This window comes from Mercenaria mercenaria, chromosome 8, assembly GCF_021730395.1.
Source record: "Mercenaria mercenaria strain notata chromosome 8, MADL_Memer_1, whole genome shotgun sequence".
NCBI classification, from domain to species: domain Eukaryota; kingdom Metazoa; phylum Mollusca; class Bivalvia; order Venerida; family Veneridae; genus Mercenaria; species Mercenaria mercenaria.
This window is the reverse complement of record NC_069368.1, coordinates 41,248,771-41,272,528: the sequence shown is the minus strand read 5'-3', so window position 1 is coordinate 41,272,528 and position 23,758 is coordinate 41,248,771. Positions and strand designations below refer to the sequence as shown.

Here is a 23,758-nt window from a genome sequence, read left to right as displayed (position 1 = left end):
CTATCCTTCTGCTTTTTATATGGTGTGTTATTGATTATTATTTTCAATGTAAATGCAAGACCATGATATAAAGTATTAGGCTGGTGCTATGTAATATTGTATACTGTCTTGACATCTTTAAAGTATACTTTTATATTTAACTTACCTCTCTAATATGTTTACTGCACCTACCTAGATTCATAGTTACTTTAAAATTGTAACCATATTAAATTTCCATGAATTACATCGCCCTGGCAGCCATACACATTGATCGTAACCACGTAGGTATATACATATTTAATGATTGAAGCTATATATTCCCATAAATTACGTTACCATTGCAGCAAATTCGTAGGTGAATTATTTTATGTACATGTATATGCTGTAAAACATTCTGGACCTTAAAATTATTTAGACCCTAACAACACAAAATGACTAACTACACCGCTGAAACATCGGCTAGAACTCATAGATCATATGAACCTAAACTTAACATATTCAAGGTGGTAAGTGAAACATTAACTCATAAATTATCTGGACATTTAACTCGACATACCCAAGATTATTACACCAGCCAAACGTCAGCTTAAACTCGTAGATTATCTTGATCTTATCTTTACAGACTCAAGATGGTTAATTACATCAGCCAAACGCGAACTAAAACTTGTAGGTTATCTGGACTCTTAAAATAACACATGATAATTTACTACACTAGCCTAACGTCAGCGAAAACTCGTAGATTATCTGGACTTTTAACATACACATGATAATTTTCTACACCAGCCAAACGTCAGCTTAAACTCATAGATTATCTAGCCCCTATCTAAGCCAACTCAAGATGGTTAACTATATTAGCCAAACGTCAGCTAAAACGCATAGATTATCTGGACTCTTAACATACACATGGTAATTTACTATACCAGCCAGACGTCAGCTAAAACTCATAGATTATATGGACTCTTAACATACACATGATAATTTACTACACAAGTCAAACGCCAGCTTAAACTCATAGATTATCTGGACCCTTGACATACACATGATAATTTACTACACCAGCCAAATTCAGCTAAAACTCATAGATTATCTGGACCCTTAACATACACTTGATAATTTTCTACACCAGCCAAACGTCAGCTAGAACTCATAAATTATCTGGACCCTTGACATACACCAGCCAAACGTCAGCTTAAACTCATAGATTATCTGGACCCTTGACATACACATGATAATTTACTACACCAGCCAAACGTCAGCTTAAACTCATAGATTATCTAGACCCTATCTAAGCCAACTCAAGTTGGTTAACTATATTAGTCAAACGTCAGCTAAAACTCATAGATTATCTGGACTCTTAACATACACATGGTAATTTACTATACCAGCCAGACGTCGGCTAAAAGTCATAGATTATCTGGACCCTTGACATACACACGATAATTTACTACACTAGCCAAACGTCGGCTAAAACTCATAGATTATCTGGACCCTTGACATACACATGATAATTTACTACACAAGCCAAACGTCAGCTAAAACTCATAGATTATCTGGACCCTTGACGTACACATGATAATTTTCTACACCAGCCAAACGTCAGCTAGAACTCATAAATTATCTGGACCCTTGACATACACCAGCCAAACGTCAGCTTAAACTCATAGATTATCTGGACCCTTGACATACACATGATAATTTACTACACCAGCCAAACATCAGCTTAAACTCATAGATTATCTAGACCCTTGACATACACATGATAATTTACTACACCAGCCAAACGTCAGCTAAAACTCATAGATTATCTGGACCCTCGACATACACAAGATAATTTACTACATAGATTATCTTGACCCTTGACATGATAATTTACTACACCAGCCAAACATCAGCTAAAACTCATAAATTATCTGGACCCTTAACACACACATGATAATTTTCTACACTATAGCCAAACGTCAGCTAAAACTCATAGATTATCTGGACCCTTGACATACACCAGCCAAACGTCAGCTTAAACTCATAGATTATCTGGACCCTTGAGATACACATGATAATTTACTACACCAGCCAAACATCAGCTTAAACTCATAGATTATCTAGACCCTTGACATACACATGATAATTTACTACACCAGCCAAACGTCAGCTAAAACTCATAGATTATTTGGATCCTCGACATACACATGATGATTTACTACATAGATTATCTGGACCCTTGACATACACATGATAATTTACTACACCAACCAAATTCAGCTAAAACTCATAGATTATCTGGACCCTTAACATACACATGATAATTTTCTACACTATAGCCAAACGTCAGCTAAAACTCATAGATTATCTGGACCCTTGACATACACATGATAACTTACTACACCAGCCAAACGTCAACTAAAACTCATAGATTATCTGGACCCTTGACATACATGTGATAATTTATTACACCAGCCAAACGTCGGCTAAAACTCATAGATTATCTGGACCCTTAACGTACACATGATAATTTTCTACACTAGCCAGACGTCAGCTAAAACTCATAGATTATCTGGACCCTTGACGTACACATGATAATTTTCTACACCAGCCCAACGTCAGCTAGAACTCATAAATTATCTGGACCCTTGACATACACCAGCCAAACCTCAGCTTAAACTCATAGATTATCTGGACCCTTGACATACACATGATAATTTACTACACCAGCCAAACATCAGCTTGAACTCATAGATTATATAGACCCTTGACATTCACATGATAATTTACTACAACATCCAAACGTCAGCTAAAACTCATAGATTATCTGGTCCCTCGACATACACATGATAATTTACTACATAGATTATCTGGACCCTTGACATACACATGATAATTTACTACACCAGCTAAACATCAGCTAAAGCTCATAGATTATCTGGACCCTTAACATACACATGATAATTTTCTACACTATAGCCAAACGTCAGCTAAAACTCATAGATTATCTAGACCCTTGACATACACCAGTCAAACGTCAGCTTAAACTCATAGATTATCTAGACCCTTGACATACACATGATAATTTACTACACCAGCCAAACATCAGCTTAAACTCATAGATTATCTAGACCCTTGACATACACATGATACTTTACTACACCAGCCAAACGTCAGCTAAAACTCATAGATTATCTGGACCCTCGACATACACATGATAATTTACTACATAGATTATCTGGACCCTTGACATACACATGATACTTTACTACACCAGCCAAACGTCAGCTAAAACTCATAGATTATCTGGACCCTCGACATACACATGATAATTTACTACATAGATTATCTGGACCCTTGACATACACATGATAATTTACTGCACCAGCCAAATTCAGCTAAAACTCATAGATTATCTGGACCCTTAACATACACATGATAATTTTCTACACTATAGCCAAACGTCAGCTAGAACTCATAGATTATCTGGACCCTTGACATACACATGATAACTTACTACACCAGCCAAACGTCAGCTAAAACTCATAGATTATCTGGACCCTTGACATACACGTGATAATTTATTACACCAGCCAAACGTCAGCTAAAACTCATAGATTATCTGGACTCTTAACATACACATGGTAATTTACTATACCAGCCAAATGTCAGCTAAAACTCATAGATTATCTGGACCCTTAACATACACATGATAATTTTCTACACTAGCCAAACGTCAGCTAAAACTCATAGATTATCTGGACCCTTGACATACACACGATAATTTACTACACTAGCCAAACGTCAGCTAAAACTCATAGATTATCTGGACCCTTGACATACACATGATAATTTAGATGATCAGTGGACTTGGCTGGTCCACTCTGCAGCCAATCGAATGCCAAGTTGGTGATTGTGTACCGCATTACACACAGCCTTACCAATATCCAATCGACCCTTTTCTTCCATCCCCTAACACTTGTTTGATATGGTTATGGACACAGATTCATTGTGCCATTCTGTCAAACTGATGTCTAGAAATACATTTTTTTTGTATCAAATTAACACATTTATGAACTGGTGTTGTAATACCTGAAAGATAGGATTAGTAAAGATGCGATTATATTGATCTGTATTACCAAAGCGTACGTCAATATGCCATAGCTTCCAGGAGATATATGCTCAACCAGCGCAATAAACGTTTGGGCGGACAGGTTACTGAACACTTATTTTTCACTTAAGTGGCCGCAGAGGTCTAAATTAAAACTGGTTTTTGTTAAAATTTGGAAGTATTTTTGGCATTTTGGAAGGAAATTTGGGAGACTATTTGGTTATGTAAATTTTAGCATTAGTAGTTATACCAGGTCACAGCAGTGTGATTTTAATTTGATTTTGCAGGAAGCAAATGTGACTGGAAAAATCTCTTTTATAAGATGCATGGCCCTACTTTTCTCTGATCATTTCATGTCCGTTTTAGGATAATGTTTAAAAATGGTTAGAGAAGGTTGTATTTGGTAAAGTAAAACCCAATTTTAGTGTGAGTTATTATACTAGGTCACATCAGTGTGATTTTGATGTGATTCTGTGGTAAGCAAATGTGACTTAGAATATACATTACCCCTACTATTTTCTTCATTTTATGTCAGTTTTAGGATATTTCTTTAAAATGAGGTCAGGATTTTTATGCTGAAATGGGTCTAGCTATAGGCTTATGTGGAAGCTCTGTGGAAATTGTCCATTTAACATCTATATCTACATGTTACTCCCGAGCAATCGTTTACGATTATGATTGTGAGGCGCGAGTCTGGAAAATCAGTGTGTTAGTTTATGATGGTGCAAAGTTAAAACAGTTAGGTTTAAAAGATATAGAACAGTATAAAATGTGCTAAAAGAAGGATAAAAACAAGGGGAGACTGAGCTCTAGTATGTGACTGCCGCCACCCTGTCAGAGAAGACATTTAGGCTGGGGCTTGACTGAATATATATGGGAAGACTTCTCAGCATTCCAGTATCTGATGGTTCTGGGGAAGAAAGATTTTGAGTGATACTGGGTGCGTGACTGGGGTATGAGAAAATTTAGGTTTCTTGTTGGTATCAGGTGATTGTGGTCAACAAAGACAAGATTATACTGGATTTTATATAAAAAGATAAGAGTTTTGAATTCTACTGTTCTAGAGATTTCCACTGGAGTTCTTGAATCATTTTAGTTACACTATCAGTAAAGTCGTAGTTGTTACAGACATATCTAGCAGCAGCTCTCTGGACACTCAGTTTTACTGGTAAGGTGTTTTTGCCAGGGGTGCCAGACAATGGAGCAATATTCTAACTGAGGTCTTACATAGGTGTTATAAGCTAATTGTTTGACCTGTTTATTGTTTGTTTTGACATTTCTTTTTATGAATCTTCACGAGTTATTTGCCTTTGCTGTTATATTGTTTATATGTTGGGTCCAGTTTAGGTCTTTTACGATTGATACACCAAGATATTTAGCTGAGTCGGCTGTTTTAAGTTCTGTACCATGGAGGATGTAAGGGTAGATAAATGGATTTTTCTTTTGGGTAATCCTCAGCGCCTCCCATTTATCTGGATTAAATTCCATGGTCCAGTCTTTTCCCCAAGATTCCAGAGAGAAGAAATCATTTTGTAACTGTTCTGCATCTGTCTGTGAGTCAATGGTAAGGTAGACAATTGTGTCGTCGGCAAATATGCGGGCTTTACCTTTTACAGTACCAGGGAGATCATTTATGTAAGTAAGGAATAAACTGGGCCCGAGTACAGAGCCCTGTGGAACCCATGATAAAACAGGGAGCTCCTCTGAAAGGTGACCGTTGACCGCTACTCTTTGAGAGCGGTACTGTAGGAATGACGTAATCCATGTCGTTATTTCCGCATTTACACCTAAACTTTTAAGTTTGTATATAATTAGCTTATGATGGTCAACTTTATCAAAAGCTTTCGAGAAGTCCATGACTATCACGTCTGTCTGTTGCCCTTTCTTTAAATTGTCAAAAACCTCCTGTGTGAAGCTAATCAGCTGTGTCTCGCAGTTGTGTTTTGACCTGAATCCATGTTGGAAGTGGGTAAGTACCTCATTTCTATCAAAGAAAGTCATCAGAGACTATAATGTGCTCCATAAGCTTTGATGAAATGCAGGTTAGAGATATTCGTCGATTATTAAATTGCTAGGTTTAGCCTTTGGACCTTTCTTATAGACGGGCAATAGTTGCCCTTTTCCAGTCTAGGGGGGCAATACCTGTGCGAAGTGATAGGGTAAAGATTTCGCACAGTATTGGGGCTACCTCAGTGTGAATTAAGTTCTTTGAGGACACGAGGTGATATCTGGTCTAGGTCTGAAGCATTGTTTGGGCTGAGACCACTAAGGTGTTTGTCTATACCCTCAACTGTTATATATGCTGACTGGAGGCATGGAAGCACTTGGAGGATTCACTTAACTTCTACAAATCTGTTTGAGGCTTAGGGGTTGGGGACGTGAGAAGACCGATTCAAATTGCTTATTTAAGATTTTGGGTTTTTTTTGCAGGATCAGTATGTGTGATACCTTCACTCTTTAGTGGTGATACTCCACAACTTTCTGATTTATTATGTTTTATAAAACTATAAAACTTTTTGTTCCTCCCTGGTTCAGAGTCCCCTTCAAAGATGACTGATTCTAATTTAAGTATGTCCAATACGAGCTATGATTTTTTTTCTGAATGGACGCTTTGATGGCTTTTAGATGGGAATGAGACTTTGGGTCAGATCTGTTGTTTTTTAATTTGGAATACAATTTGTCTCGTTGCCTTATTGTACGTAGTATGTCAGGGGTTATCCATGGCAGGTCGCGTCTCAGTTTGGTTGTCTTTGACAGGATGAATGCCAAGCACAGCTCGTTAAGCTTGTCCTTAAAAGCATTCCAGGCAATATGTCGGGGTCTGTATAATTATTTTTCTTGAAATTTTCACCAAACTCCGAAAGCTGTTTTTTTAATTTTGACAAATCAGATTATATAACAATACAGATCTATACAGAGAAAGATCTTGGTGTAACAATTGACAAAAATCTGAAATTTGATCATCACATCCATAACAAAGTGAAAATAGCCAACAGAAATTTAGGTTTGATCATGAAATCGGCTTCACATACATGTCTAGAGTTATGTTTATGAACTTGTATAAAGCACTCATATGGCCACATCTAGAGTATGCTTCCCCAGTCTGGTCCCCACGGCTCTAAAAAAGGATATTATCAGCATGGAAAATGTACAACGCAGGGCAACTAGAATGGTGAAATCATTAGTGGGACAAACTAACACCGAAAGATTACATACCTTAGGTCTACCAACACTAGAGTACAGAAGGGTAAGAGCTGATACAATTGTACAAAATCTTAAATAAAATAGATCATGTTGAAAATAATGAAATATTTATTCAAGTCGTCTCCAGGAATACTAGAGGTCATAATAAGAAATTATACAAAAAAAGGGCTCGTACAGAAACTCGGTTAAAATGTTTCCGTCTCAGGGTGGTTGATACATGGAACAACTTACCGGACCAAGTGGTAAATGCACCCACTCTAAGTCTAGACTTAACAAGTTTTGGGTTGTGGCAAATAAATTTTCGCCAAACTGTTATAGTTAAATGGGTTAAACTGGGTACTATAAGCCTCAATACAAGATAGTGTGACAGTGTACATAGTTTTAAACTAGTATGAACAGTGTTGTTATAAGAAACATAGACATGCAGTGTGAAGCAGCTAGTGTACATACTTTTAAACTGTTGCATGAGAACTGTAATATATATGAAAAAGATAAAAAAAATAGTATGAAGTGATCCATATGTAAAAAAACTGTAATATGAAAGGAAAATAACAAAATATTATGATGTGAACTACAAGAAGAAACATATATATATATGTATATATATTGTGAACTGGAAGTGTCAAGTATCATTTTGGGAAAACACATGTCAAAAGGACCTAAGAAACAACATTGTTTATACAGCTTTTCGCTGTACGGTTTCTATAACTACATGAACTACATGATATACGTATAATTATACAGATATAGAATACATGGAATAATATTTAGGTCTGTATGGCCTATTTAATATTTAGGCCCATACAACCTCAAATACAGGAAAGGTAACTCTGTTATACAAAAATAATTTAGGATGTCAACACAAATAAGCTCAGCTGAATTGCAGATTCTGAAGAAAAAAGTATTTCAGGCAGCTAGAGATGGAAGAGCCATTAGCATTTTTGCGATGTTATGGAATCTTGATCGTGAGAGCATTGTCAAAGAGGTATAACATCTTGTTAACATATTGACTATTTTCGGACTGGTAGTAAATTCGGATAAAAGTATTTTTTTACTGTTTTAAACGCCTGTTTTTGTTTTAGAATATTTTATAAAAGAAACAAGAGACTGTTAGTAACAACTAATATAAGAGTTCCTACTTAATTAGTGTAAAATATTTTCATTGAGATATATATTATTATATGGTTAACTTAAGGACTAAAATGAAAGTAGAAATATCTGCAGTCGAGAGTATTGGAATGTAATAATGGATAAAACTATCAGATTTATCACACAGGAGTTTGGTGCATTTGTTTGGTCAATAATGGTGCTGTTTAAACTATAAAAGATCAATTGCCACTATGCATATGCTGCGAGTAAACAGCCATTATTCCAAATGAAAACTAAGTGATGCCAGCCTTGCAAATAATTTCTTAGGGACACGGCAGTCATGTCAATAAAATCGAAAGGGAGCCTTTTTCCTCTAGGGGCTGTTAGAGCTAAAAATATAATTTTTTTTAATATTAAACTTCTTCTCATCAACTGTTTATAATAAACAGTTTATGAGAAGAAGTTTAATATTAATTTATTTGATCATCATCAGACTTGCCATGGTCTAGCTGTAGCATTATTATAAGGTCCTCTCTTAACTTTGTTCAAATAGGGGCAATCAGTCCCTTGAAGGGGCCACTAGAGCTTAAAATAGAAAAACCTGTAAGCAACTTCTTCTCATGAATTGTTTGATAGATCTTGATCCATCTTCATCCAAGTTTGTCTTTAGCATCAGATCTTATAAGGGCCTCTCCCAGTTTTGATTAAATAGTGGCATTCGGCCCCTTGTTGGGGCAGTTAAAGCTGAAAATTTAGGGACCAATAGAGCAAACTTAATAGAAAAAAATATTTATGACAATAAACAATTTCTTTTCATGAACCACTTAATGGATCTTCATCAAACTTGGTCTGTAGCATCATTATAAGTCTCTCCCAAATTTTTTAAACAGAGGCAGTTGGCCTCATTTAAGGTCCAATAATACAAATAGGCTTTGCCTGTATAAACAATTTCTTTTCATGAACCACTTGATGGATCTTCCTCAGACTTGGTCAGTAGCGTCATTATAAGCCCTCTCTTAAAAAAAGTAGAAAAAACTTAACTAATAATGATAATGAACTGTTTGGTGGATGTTCACCAAAGTTGCTCAGAAGCAAGGTCTAAAGGTCACTGTCCTCCTCAGGGGAGTGACCCACTATCTGGCCTCTTATTATTATTGCTATTATTATAATGCAAACTTTATATAGTGCCCTTTTCATGATAAACATGGTCAAAAGGTGCTTTACATATAAGGGCAGCCACTTGATGCCAAATTGATCATCTACTGTATAGACACAGAGCAGTTTGACTGGAGGGACAGAGCAAGAGAAATACCCCCAGGACAGAGAGAGAGAGAAATCTTCTAGATACAGGCATGTCCAGCTAAGTTAGCCTAGCTCTGTTTTTTTTAGCATGCCTGTGTATACCACCGACATATATGCAAAGTCCTCTTGCTTTAGAAGAAGCAGCATTGGTCTCTCAGTTGGATGGGAAAAACTCAAAAGCATCTCCTAAATTTCCAGCACCTGGACTGGGATTTGAATCGCAGACATCTAGATTGACAGTCAAATTTATTGCCACTAGACCACCTGGCCACACTTTACATCAATGACCTCCCTTGTTCTGTAACATCTCAGGTACCACTGTTTGCTAAAGACATGGCAGTTTATATAGTTATCAACTCTATTTCAGACTGCAAAATCCTCCAATATAATCTCCAGCAATTATAAAGAATTGTAGGACATGGAGTTTAACTCCAGCAAGTGTCTTACATATTTCTAGAAACCCTACACATGTAACTTTTAACTGCATATGTTAGTTGTTAACATTTTTAGCTTGACTATTCGAAGAATAGGTGGATCTGTAAGTTTTTGTATGTAAGCTGGTATCTCAGTAACCACTTGTTGGAATAGATTGAAACTTCACACACTTATTCACTGTGACAAACTGACTTTAATTGCACAGGTTCGATAACTCTGTTTTTCTTTTATACATAATTATGCCTCTTTTTCGACTTACCTATTTTTAGCTCACCTGTCACAAAGTGAAAAGGTGAGCTTTTGTGATCGCGTAGTGTCCGTCGTCCGTGCGTGCATCCGTGCGTGCGTCCTTAAACTTTTGCTTGTGACCACTCTAGAGGTCACATTTTTCATGGGATCTTTATGAAAATTGGCCAGAATGTTCATCTTGATGATATCTAGGTCAAGTTCGAAACTGGGTCACGTGCGGTCAAAAACTAGGTCAGTAGGTCTAAAAATAGAAAAACCTTGTGACCACTCTATAGGTCACATTTTTCATTGGATCTTCATGAAAGTTGGTCAGAATGTTCATCTTGATGATATCTAGGTCAAGTTCGAAACTGGGTCTCGTGTGGTCAAAAACTAGGTCAGTAGGTCTAAAAATAGAAAAACCTTGTGACCACTCTAGAGGTCACATTTTTCATGGGATCTTTATGAAAGTTGGTCAGAATGTTCATCTTGATGATATCTAGGTCAAGTTTGAAACTGGGTCACGTGCTATCAAAAACTAGGTCAGTAGATCTAAAAATAGAAAAACCTTGTGACCACTCTAGAGGCCATATATTTCACGACATTTTCATGAAAATTGGTCAGAACGTTTACCTTGATGATATCCAGGTCAAGTTCGAAAGTGGGTCACGTGCCCTCAAAAACTAGGTCAATAGGTCAAATAATAGAAAAACCTTGTGACCTCTCTAAAGGCCATATTTTTCATGGGATCTGTATGAAAGTTGGTCTGAATGTTCACCTTGATGATATCTAGATCAAGTTCGAAACTGGGTCACGTGCTGTTAAAAACTAGGTCAGTAGGTCTAAAAGTAGAAAAACCTTGTGACCTCTCTAGAGGCCATATATTACATGACATCTTCATGAAAATTGGTCAGAATGTTCACCTTGATGATATCTAGGTCAAGTTCAAAAGTGGGTCACGTGCCATCAAAAACTAGGTCAGTAGGTCAAATAATAGTAAAACCTTGTGACCTCTCTAAAGGCCATATTTTTCATTGGATCTGTATGAAAATTGGTCTGAATGTTCATCTTGATGATATCTAGATCAAGTTCGAAACAGGGTCATGTGCGGTCAAAAACAGTAGGTCTAAAAATAGAAAAACCTTGTGACCTCTCTAGAGGCCATACTTGTGAATGGATCTCCATAAAAATTGGTCAGAATGTTCACCTTGATGATATCTAGGTCAAGTTTGAAACTGGGTCACGTACCGTAAAAAACTAGGTCAGTAGGTCAAATAATAAAAAACCTTGTGACCTCTCTAGAGGCCATACTTTTCATGGGATCTGTATGAAAGTTGGTCTGAATGTTCATCTTGATGATATCTAGGTCAAGTTTGAAACTGAGTCAACTGCGGTCAAAAACTAGGTCAGTAGGTCTAAAATTATCAAAATCTTTTGACCTCTCTAGAGGCCATATTTTTCAATGGATCTTCATGAAAATTGATCTGAATGTTCACCTTGATGATATCTAGGTCAGTTTCGAAACTGGGCCATGTGCGGTCAAAAACTAGGCCAGTAGGTATAAAAATAGAAAAACCTTGTGACCTCTCTAGAGGCCATATTTTTCATGAGATCTTCATGAAAATTAGTGAGAATGTTCACCTTGATGATATCTAGGTAAAATTCAAAACACGGTCACGTACCTTCGAAAACTAGGTCAATAGGTCAAATAATAGAAAAACCTAGAGACCATATTTTTCAATGGATCTTCATGAAAATTGGTCAGAATTTTTATCTTGATAATATCTAAGTCAAGTTCAAAACTGGGTCACGTGAGCTCAAAAACTAGGTCACTATGTCAAATAATAGAAAAAACGACATCATACTTCAAACTGGGTCATGTGGGAAGAGGTGAGCGATTCAGGACCATCATGGTCCTCTTGTTGATAAAGTATTTGTATGTAAGCTGGTATCTCAGTACCCACAATTGGGAATGGACTGAAACTTCACACACTTGTTCACTGTGATGACCTGACATGCAGTGGAAAGGTTCCATGACTTAGCAATTTTTGGTCCATCATTTCTCCGTGGACTTACTGTTTAGATAACATACACATTTTCGCAGTTGGGAAAAGTGTTTGAGGAAAGTACTGAGAACTGATTGCAGACGATTGTGCGGAGGAAAACACACATTTTCCTGCCTTTGACGCTCTTTATCTTATGAAAATCCATCAAGTAATAAGGAAAATATAGACAACATGCTACCTGAATGGGGACATTTTCTCATTGTGTATGATAGCCAAAAATATGATCAAATTGTCCCAAGTGCAACAGAAAAAGAGTGACACTTTATTTTAACTTCAACTTTAAATTCACTGTTCATTATCACATAAAGCATTTGTTTAAACACACTGAGTATATGCTTTTATGAAATTTCCATCACAGGGCATTCTGGCTTAAAATTATGAGTTATTGTCTGTCTGTTATATTACAAACATGAAATGCATTTTAAAGAGAATTCCTATAGTTTTTTTCCTTTCATAGAATTTTTTCAAATTGACATATATGATAGGAAAATTTGTGCTAAAAACAATGAACAAATAAAAAACAGTGGGTCACCAGGCTTGTTTTTGTGAAAATTTGTTTGGAACACACCCACTGTTGCTGAAACTGCCAGCGATTTTTCGACATTTTCATAATTTTCTGCTTTTTAGCTCACCTGAGCCAAAGGCTCATGGTCAGCTATTGTGACCGCTCAATGTCCGTCGTCAGTCGTTCGTCGTGTGTCCGTCGACATTTTCTAAAAAAATCTTCTTCTTAAAAATCACTGGGCAGAATTACACCAACTTCACAGGAATGATCCTTGGGTGGCCCCCTTTCAAAATTGTTCAAAGAATTGAATTCCATGCAGAACTCTGGTTGTCATGGCAACCAAAAGGAAAAACTTCAAAAATCTTTTTCTCAAAAACCAGAAGGCCTAGAGCTTAGATATTTGATATGAAGCATTGCCTAGTGGACCTCTAGCAAATTTATTCAAATCATGACCCCGGGGTCAAAATTGACCCCGCCCCAGGGGTCACTTGATTTTACATAGGAAAATCTTTAAAAATCTTCTTCTCAAAAACCAGAAGCCCTAGAGCTTATATATGTGACATGTAGCATTGCCTAGTGGACCTCTACTAAAATTATTCAAATCATGACCCCGGGGTCAAAATGACCCCACCCCAGGGGTCACTTGATTTTACATAGGAAAATCTTCAAAAATCTTATAAAAATAAACCAGAAGGCCTAGAGCTTAGATATTTGACATGTAGCATTGCCTAGTGGACCTCTACAAAATTTGTTCAAATCATGACCCCCGGGGTCAAAATTGACCCCGCCCGAGGGGTCACTTGATTTTACATAGGAAAATCTTCAAAAATTTTCTAAAAATAAACCAGACGGCCTAGATCTTAGATATTTTACATGTAGCATTGCCTAGTAGACTTCTACAAAATTTGCTCAAATCATGACCGCCGGGGTCAAAATTGACCCCGGCCCATGGGGTTACTTGATTGTACATAGAAAAATCTTCAAAATTTTCTAAAAATAAACCAAAAGGCCTAGAGCTTGTATATTTGACATGTAGCATTGCCTAGTGGACCTCTACAAAATTTGTTCAAATCTTGACCCCCCAGGGTCAAATTGACCCAGCCCCAGTGGTTACTTGATTGTACATAGAGAAATCTTCATAAATTTGCTAAAAATAAACCAGAAGGCTTAGATCTTAGATATTTGATATGTAATATTGCCTAGTAGATTTTTACAAACTTTGTTCAAATCATGACCCCCGGGGTAAAGTTGGCCCCGCCCCAGGGGTTACTTGATTGTACATCGGAAAATTTTCCAAAAAAATTCTAAAAATCATCAGTTTGACATTTGAAACATGTAGCTTATATTACTCAGGTGAGTGATCCAGGGTCATCATGACCCTCTTGTTTATACCAACCAAAATATACATCAAGACAGCACAATAAGGTTTATTCTTTTTACAGATTTTATTATAGATATACTTATTTGATATCATAGTCATATTTGTACAATAATGGGTACAAATGAAAAAAAATCTCGTTTCATATTCACTTTTGTGAACTTTTTTCAATGAAAAATACCCATAGTGAAGAATATTTTTTTTTAAATTTTGAAAAAACTGTTTCATAGATTTTTTTCCTGTTTTTCTTGTGTATAAATAATTGTATCGTGAGCATAAAAATGGCTAAAAATTAATGGGTCACCAGGCTAAATTTTATGTTAAGACCGCTTGAATACAACACCTGTTCGGATGAAAAATGGCACAAACCTGACCAAATTGATTACATGTATATCTGCTAGAAGTTAAAAAAAGTTTTAAAAATTCTTAATTCTTTCTATGATTGAATACTAAATAATCTGAAAGGTGATATTGTCTTATCAGCACTAAGTCAATTGTCTTACATTATATGAACAACACTGTCTTTGTACTAAAATGCGATGTGAAAACACAAAAATGGCAAGATACCTGTCAGGCATGATACTTGTCAATACAACATAAACCAGTATTAACATTTGATTACTGATAAAACTTATCAAAAATGTTATTTCATTCAAGATTCCTCATATTTAAGATTGTCTGCCACATGTTTCAACAAATGTTGACTTCACTTCAGTTTTCCATAGAAAGTGTCGGCTGCGCAGAAAGATGCGCATAAAAAACTAGAGGAATTCCCTTTAAGAGAACTAGGGCTAAAATGTCCCAAGTGAAAGACAATTTTGTTAATTGACAACAAAAAGGAACAAAAGTTAAAAAAGGTGAATATGCATATCATGTATAGACATATTTTAAAGGCATAAATAGTATTTTACTGTTGATGACTGTATAGAATAAAATGCACATGAATGTGTTGTGATTGGGACAAAAAAACAACAACTTTTTTTCAGCACATTTTTGGTGTTTATTTTGGAACTACGAGTACTGGGCAGAATTTTTCAAAGTTTAGTTTTTCTGGTGCAGATTTTGGATGGCTATCATTTAGGCTTATCATCATTATAATGCACAGAAAAACACCAAAAACAGCGAATGTCACACTTTTGCTTCAATTTTTAGCTCGACTATTCAAAGAATAGTAGAGCTATTGGACTCCCCTGTGCGTCGGCGGCAGCGTCCGCGTCTGTGGCGGCGTCCCGATTTGGTTAAGTTTTTCTATGTAAGCTGGTATCTCAGTAACCACTAATGGGAATGGATTGAAACTTCACACACTTGTTCACTGTGATAAACTGACTTACATTACACAGGTTCCATAACTCTATTTTGCTTTTTTACAAAATTATGCCCCTTTTTCGACTTAGAAATTTTTGGTTAAGGTTTTGTATGTAAGCTGGTATCTCAGTACCCACTAACGGGAATGGATTGAAACTTAACACACTTGTTCACTGTCATGATCTGACATGCTCTGTGCAGGTCCCATAACTCTACTTTTCATTTTTTCAAAATTATGCCCCTTTTTCGACATAGCAGTTTTTGGTTAAGTTTTTTGTATGTAAGCTGGTATTTCAGTATCCACTAATTGGAATGGATTGAAACTTCACACACTTGTTCACTGTCATGATCTGACATGCACTATGCAGGTCCCATATATCTACTTTGCATTTTTTCAAAATTATTCCCCTTTTTCAACTTAGCAGTTTTTGGTTAAATTCTTATATGTAAGCTGGTATCTTAGCAGTTTTTGGTTAAATTCTTATATGTAAGCTGGTATCTCAGTACCCACTAATGTGAATGGATTGAAACTTCACACACATGTCCACTGTCATGAGCTGATAAGCAGTGTGCAGGTTCCATAACCCTGTTTTGCATTTTTACAAACTTATGCCCCTTTTTCGACTTTTGTATTCATTCAATTGACAAGGCTGTTGAATAGTCGAGCGTGGCTGTCCTCCGACAGCTCTTGTTTGAAAACTACCCATATGACATGTGTCCAGCGTATTTTATAGAGTCGTACATCTACTATTATTCTAAGAAAATAACATTTTTGGTAAGCATAATAGGCAGAGTTGGAAATGTGCAGAAGGTGCACGTTAGAAAGTCCCAATTGTTCCTGATAATTCCATGATATTTCTGATTCAATTGGATTGACCACATAAAACTTTGAATTTTTCATCAGTCAAATTGCTGTATAGAGAGTTACAAAATGTAAGCAGTCTTACAATCACCATTTGATGATTTACTAAAATACAGAGATTTAATTGTAGATGAAGAAAGTAAGTCTTTTCTGGATATCTGACAATGTCTTGCCGATGTTTGTAGGTACTAAGTCATCTAACAGAAGAGAATGGTCAGATCACAACACCACTGATCATTGCAGCGAGAAATGGTGAAGAGAAAGTTGTTCAAGTGTTGCTTAGCAACTTCGATGCAGACATTGAACAGACAGGTAATACTGTAATTCTAACTAACATATTTGTGTGATGCCTTTGATTTTTGTTCTTCAAATTTGATGTTTTATCCTGAAATACTAGATTTACTATTGAAATGGTGTATTTCTGTAAACAGTTCTTTCTTTACATGTCTAACTGGAAATACATGAAATTGAGTTACTGGTAAGGGAAACTTGACAATTTTGGAAAAAAACATAAAAATCATTTTGCCAGCAAAAGAATTTGATCATAATACAGCTTTAGTTATTGTGCAGAAAACATGCAAGCATGAATTTTGTGTATGAGTGAAAATTACTAGGTCACTGAACTCAGATAAAAATGAAACGATCTTATTGAAATTTTTAAAGTTGCAGTTTAAAGTAGACCTTTTGGAAAAATGAGTTTATTTCTTAGTATTCTTAAATAAATATACAATATAGAACATGTATCCCAATTTTTAATCTCAAAAGCATTGCAGTGCTATATTGAAATATCTCCGCATAAGCAGTTACAAATTATGGATACTTAAGGAAATTAATAATACTTGTTTTATAACATGGATATTTCAGGTACAGTGCGGTTTGATGGGTACGCTATTGAAGGAGCAACCCCGCTTTGGTGTGCTGCCGGAGCAGGTCACTACAACATTATCAAAATGCTCATTGAGCATGGAGCAGATGTAAATCATTCAACTGTCACTAATTCGACACCTCTCAGAGCCGCATGCTTTGATGGAAGGCTAGATATTGTGAAGTTTCTTCTGGAACATGGTGCTGATTTGTCTATTGCAAACAAGTTCAAGAACACATGTTTGATGATAGCAAGCTATAAGGGTCATAAAAATGTGGTTGAAGTTTTACTGGAGAAGAGGGCAGATGCAGATGCAAGGGCTCATTGTGGGGCCACAGCTCTTCATTTCTCCGCAGAATGTGGACATGTGGATATAGTTGAAGTTCTCATGAATAGTGGAGCCAGTATCTTGAAAAATGACAAAGAGATGACGCCATTACTTGTGGCTGCAGAATGTGTACAGGCAGAAGTTGTTGAATATTTGATCTCGTTACAAAGATGCAGTAAAATAGACAAAATCAATGCCCTAGAACTGCTTGGAGCCTCTTTTGCCAATGACAAAGAACAGTATGATATTGAAAAAGCATATAAGTATTTACGTCAAGGCATCGTAGAAAGGTTTAAAGATCCAAACAATATAATCAGAAAAGTCTTAGACGATCCTGTTCCCGCATATAATAATAAAGTAGAATGTAAAACTTTACAAGAGATTGATGCAATAAAAAATAACCATTCAGCTTTACATATGGAAGGACTTGCAATACGTGAGAGGATTCTTGGCAAAGATAATCCAGAAGTTCCACACCCTGTTATTTTTAGGGGAGCAGTGTTTGCTGATGGAGCGAGGTTTGAAAGATGTATTGAGCTGTGGCTTCATGCAATGCAGCTACGACAAAACAAACGTAGGTCAGTTTCAAAGGATTTGCTCCGGTTTGCACAGGTTTTCTCTCAAATGGTTCATCTTGGTGTAAATCCTGACTTTAAATCAGTCCGCGAAGTGTTTGTACGTGGCACAGCCGAGTTGATCTATGATGTGAAACGTAGAGAGGAAAATCCCAGTGATTATGATAACCTACAGGAGGTATATGAAGAAAATGTTCACACGTTACTCTATCTCATAGTGATCATACTGAAACTGAAAATTCCCGATATTGAAAAAGAAGATCTTTACAGATGCGTGTATCGATTTCTACAACAAAAGCCTGAGCTACGGAATGGTTACACATTGTTGCATATGGTAACAGACAGTGCTACGATTGTAGATGACTTCCATGTGAATGATATCGTCACATTCCCAAATGGTCCATTGTGTAAACTGCTTATTGACTGTGGAGCTGAAGTAAATGCACAGGACAAACTTGGGAACACACCGCTACACATAATAGTGCAATATGCTAACCCAATTAGCGATTTTGAAAATCTACACCAGTCGATGATCTCGTTGATAAAGGCTGGTGCTCATCTTGATATATGTAATCGAGATCACAAAACAGCCATGGATGTCTCGACTACCGGTGTTGCTGAGGTCATAATCAAAACAAATAATACAGTATCGCTGAAATGTCTGGCTTCAAAATCAGTCAGAAAACACAACATCCCATTTAAAGGCTTAGTTCCTATGGGTCTTGAAGACTTTATCAAATGGCACTGACATTATTTTGCAAATTGTGAGAAAAAAATCAAATGTGCTAAACTGCTGTGATTCTTGTTGCTTCATAGAATTGAAATGTGATAGGGCCAGAGACGTATCTTTATTGTACATGGTTGTTTTTGTTAAAATAGGTATTGATAGTAGTTATTGAATTGTTCCTTTTTGGAGATGGATATATGCAGAATCGATGTTTCAGTACTGCCAACCCAACATCAAGGGCACGACTGCAGGTCATATGTTTGAGCCTAGGATTTTGTGTCCAGTCCACTTGAAGACTATTTATTAACCTTAGGTGGAATATTCAACTCATCAGAACAGTGTGCATAAGCCATGTTTCAATTTGACAACCATCTAGGTCAAAACTGAAGGTCAGACAATATGAGCATGCTTTATCATTACACAACTTACTTGAATTTTCTACCTCATAATGTTAATAGAATCAAGTAATGTATCTGCAAGTAAAAGTTTTTAACCACTTGGACCAAAGCCTGACGTCATTCAACTTTGACAGGAGATACCTCTTCATCAGACATGCTTTGTTTTATGGCTTTGTGAATATTGTCTAATGTGAATGTATTGCTCAGTTTATAGACTGCTTCCATGAACTTCCTTAAGTTTAGATTTGTACATTTTGATTTTGGAACATTTATTTCCACAAGTATTTTTGAAAGACAGTATTTTATCTTGCTGACAGAAGAGTATATTAATTACTTCTTTAGGTCTTTTAACCATTTATTTGTGGTTAATACTTTACATGTATTTACTACATACATGAGTATCAGCTGTGACATAGATTGATAGATTTTGAATACATATGAATTTAATGACAAAATGAATGCAATTTTATATCAAACTATTTAGAGACATGTAATTTAGTTAAAGGGAAATCTTCAAATTTATTTCTCTAATCAGAATTTTGGAATGATGTAGAAGTTTTTAATTATGTGAATTATGATTATTTGTTTGCTTACTTTGTCTGTTGATATGTTCATCTTGCTTTGATAATGTCAGTGTCTATCTAAGGGATGTAAAAAGAGTACATTCTTGTTCAGCAAACAATTACATTATTTTACTGAGTTGTAAAAGGCAATAATAAAGGTTGGCACTATTTACTGAAAGACTGACTATTATCTTTTTATGAATTTTATTACTGTACAAGGTCGGATGTTAAGATGACCATTGGTGAAGGGTTCCCCTATTCCATGCAAGGTTGTAGAAAATGGTATATTTCACTGAATTTCATTTAGGAGTAGGCCACTTGTGGATTTAACAAGACAAATTTGTTGCATTATATTTAAAAGTTGTGTGTAATGTTGTACAGTTTAGGTGTCAAGTCTCTAGCTCACCAGAGCACGAAGTGCTCAAGGTGAGCTATTGTGACCGGTCATTGTTCGGCCTACGTCGTCGTGCATCAACATTTGCCTTGATAACACTAGAGGCCACAGTTGTGACCCAATCTTTATGAAAATTGGTCAGAATGTTTGTCTTGATGATCTCTAGGTCTTATGTGGTCAAAAACTAGGTTAGTTGGCCAGATCAATTGAAAATCTTAACACTATAGAGTTCACAGTTTAAGTTTGAAACTCATGAGAATTAGTCAGAATGTTTGTCTTGATGACCTCTGGGTCAGATTCGAATCTGGATCATGTGGGATCAAAAACTAGGTTACCCGGTCAAATCAAAGAAAAAGCTTGTTAACACTCTAGAAGCCACAGTTGTAACCCAGTCTTTATGAAACTTAGTCAGAATGTTTGTACAGATGATCTTTAGGTCAAGTTGAAACTGGGTCATGTGTGTCAAAAGCTAGGTCAGTAGGCCAGATAAACTCTGATGAGCGATATAGGGCCATTAAGGCCCTCTTGTTATTGAACAAGCCTTTTACAGTACTTCTTATTCAAATGTTGATCTATTTGAATGCAGTGTATCAGAGTAAGTTGTATTTTTTCCAGTAAGAAAATTTAAAATTATCCATATTTCTGTATCAGCAATATGTCAACATATCAGTATGAATTGTTTACATGACTGAAAAACTATACATATGGCATCCTTCTTTTCATGTTTTTCTACGCTGAAGCAGACTTTTCTTACACCCTTTCCCCACTAGTACACCAGTTGCTTTCCATTCAGTAACGGGTCAGTGTGACCCTGTGCATGTCTTACTTTACTGGATGGTTGTCTGTGGTCAGTAGATGATCCATAGTGGTTTGGAGGGTTCAATAGGTGAGTTGTCAACTTCTTCACAACTTTGAGAAGATTTTGACCGGGGATGATTGACTGTGGTCAGTTGATGACTTGTTTTGTATTAGGGTAAGTCAAAGGTCAAAGTCCAAGTTGTATCCAATAATTAACTTGAGAACTATAGGCCTACACCTGTAGTTTTCACATACATTCAAACCCAGTTCACTCGAATTAGGATAATCAGTATGCCACCCTTTGCTCGAATTTATTGTCAGGTCATGGCAAAATATCTATATAATGTATATTTTTTGATGGCTCGAACTACAGATAACTCAAACAAATTTTACTTGGGATGTCCAGTTCTAGTGAACGAGGTTTGACTGTAATGATAGCTTGTAGGGGAATGCCTAAGCCTATTGTCATTAAACTAAATATATTTGAATACAGAATAAATGTCAGACAACAACTGCCAGAGACTGAGTCATATGCAAATTTCATCTTTTTAAATTTTACTTTTGAGCTCACCTGTCAGGTAGTGACAGGGTGAGCGTTTGTGATCGTTCATCATCCGTCCGTCGTCCGTTCACAATTTCTTGTGAATAGAGACCACATTTTACAACCGATTTTAATCAAACTTGCACACAACTTGTATTGGCGTAATATCTCGTTCCTTTCAAAAACTGGCTAGATCCCGTCATGGGTTCTAGAGTTATGGCCCCTTAAAGGGCCAAAATATGCTATTTTTGGCTTGTGAACATGATAGAGACCACATATTTTGCAATTGATTTTAATAAAACTTGCACACAATTTCTATTGGCATAATATCTTGGTTCCTTTCGAAAACGGGTGAGATTCAATTATGGGTTCCAGAGTTATGCCTCCTTAAAGGGCCAGAATTTGCTATTTTTGCTTGTGAACAAGATAAGAGACCACATTTTGTGATTGATTTTTATAGAACTTGCATGCAACTTGTATTGGCATAATATCTTGGTTACTTTCGAAAACTGGCCAGATTTAATCATGTGTGCCAGGGTTATGGCCCCTTAAAAGACCATAATTACTTTGCTATTTTGGCTTTTGCAGCCATATACAGACTTCATTTATGATTTGATACAAACTTGCAAAATATCTTTAACAACAATTGATCTGGATTCCATTTTCTGTATTAGCACTTTCAGCCATATAGAGGTTTCATTTATGCTTTGATTTAATACAAACTTGCACAGAATGTTTATCATGATGAAACTGGGCCATATGGGTTAAAAACTAGGTAACCAGGTCAAATCAAAGGGAAATCTTGTTAACACCCTAGTGGCCACATTTATGATCCTATCTTCATGAAATTTGATCAGAATGTTCATCTTGATGATTCCTAGGCCAAAGTAGAAACTGGGTCATGTGGGCTCAAAAACTAGGTCACCCTCTTAAATCAAAGGAAGTGCTAAAAGCAGCTTGTTAACATTCTAAAGGCCATATTTATGACCCTATCTTCATGAAACTTGGTCAGAGTGTTTATCTTGATGATTCCTATGCCAAGTTCAAAACTGGGTCATATAGGGTCAAAAACTAGGTCACCCAGTCAAATGAAAGGAAAAGCTTGTTAACACTCGAGGCCACATTTATGACCCAATCTTAATGAAACTTAGAATGTTCAGCTTGATTATTTCTTGGCCAAGTCAGAAACTGGGTCATGTGGGGTCAAAAACTAGGTCACCCGCTTAAATTAAAGGAAATGCTTGTTAACATTCTAGAGGTGATACATTTGACCATATCTTCATAATACTTGGTAAGAATATCTATCTTTGTGATTCCTTTGCCAAGTCCGAAACTGGGTCATGTGGGGTCAAAAACTAGGCCACCACTCAGATCAAAGGAACAGTTTGTTACCACTGTAGAGGCCACATTTATGACCCTGTCTTCAAGAAACTTAATCAGAATGTTTATCTTGATGATTCCAAGGCCAAGTTTAACAGGTGAGTGATATAGGTTCATCATGACCCTCTTGTTGTATTTTTCTTTTCAGTATTAACCTTGAAATCTAACAAATAGACATTTTCTCTGAATTTCTGTATAAAAACTAAAATGGTTTCTATATAAAACTAAAGTGTTTTTTTTTTAAATAGTTCTTGAAATGTTACAAATGAGAAGTGTTGTTTGGAGAAAAAGATTTTCTTCTATGTTCGGACTTTATTGCTTTGTGGCTGTTTCATGTAGTTAACTGCTGCTCACCAAATTCATATTATTTTAGATCTTTCATCACATAGGACCATGTTTTGTTGTTTCAATAAAGTATTTATTATAATTATACTTGTACATGATAACTTTCTGCTGCATTTGTATAACTTGTGTTGTTGCTTAACTTTGAGATTAAATCAGTTAGAAATTCAAGTACATTTTTCTTATTCTGTACACTTTTGCTCTCATTGCCATGAAAATGAACTGCATAGTTTTTCATTGGCCCACTGCCAAGAAAAGTGTTCAGACAGTGGATTGGACCCATGCAGCTACTTCATTAGGCATAGATTTAGACACCAATTTCTGCCAGGCCCTTATAATCTAAATTGAAATCGATCCTTCCTCAGCCTGTTTGCTGCAGGTAAAATGTTCATGTGGAGTATATA

The 23,758-nt window shown here is 36.1% G+C and overlaps 1 protein-coding gene across 1 annotated transcript; it reads left to right on the top strand.

Annotated features, from left to right (window-relative positions):
* Positions 1–8,096: 8,096 nt before the first annotated feature.
* On the top strand, positions 8,097–23,525 carry LOC123566533 (protein fem-1 homolog B-like). The gene is made up of 3 exons (XM_053549771.1): positions 8,097–8,258; positions 16,629–16,755; positions 17,308–23,525. Exons 1-3 carry the CDS (start codon positions 8,127–8,129, stop codon positions 18,957–18,959), a joined length of 1,911 nt encoding a protein of 636 aa, XP_053405746.1. The 5' UTR covers positions 8,097–8,126; the 3' UTR covers positions 18,960–23,525.
* The last annotated feature ends 233 nt before the right edge of the window (positions 23,526–23,758 follow it).

Excerpts from the sequence above, each read along its gene's own strand:
- LOC123566533 (XM_053549771.1), top strand. The coding sequence starts at position 8,127 with ATGTCAACACAAATAAGCTCAGCTGAATTGCAGATTCTGAAGAAAAAA. Across the intron at positions 8,259-16,628 it reads GTGAGAGCATTGTCAAAGAG|GTACTAAGTCATCTAACAGA; the intron begins GTATAACATCTT and ends CGATGTTTGTAG. Across the intron at positions 16,756-17,307 it reads TGCAGACATTGAACAGACAG|GTACAGTGCGGTTTGATGGG; the intron begins GTAATACTGTAA and ends TGGATATTTCAG.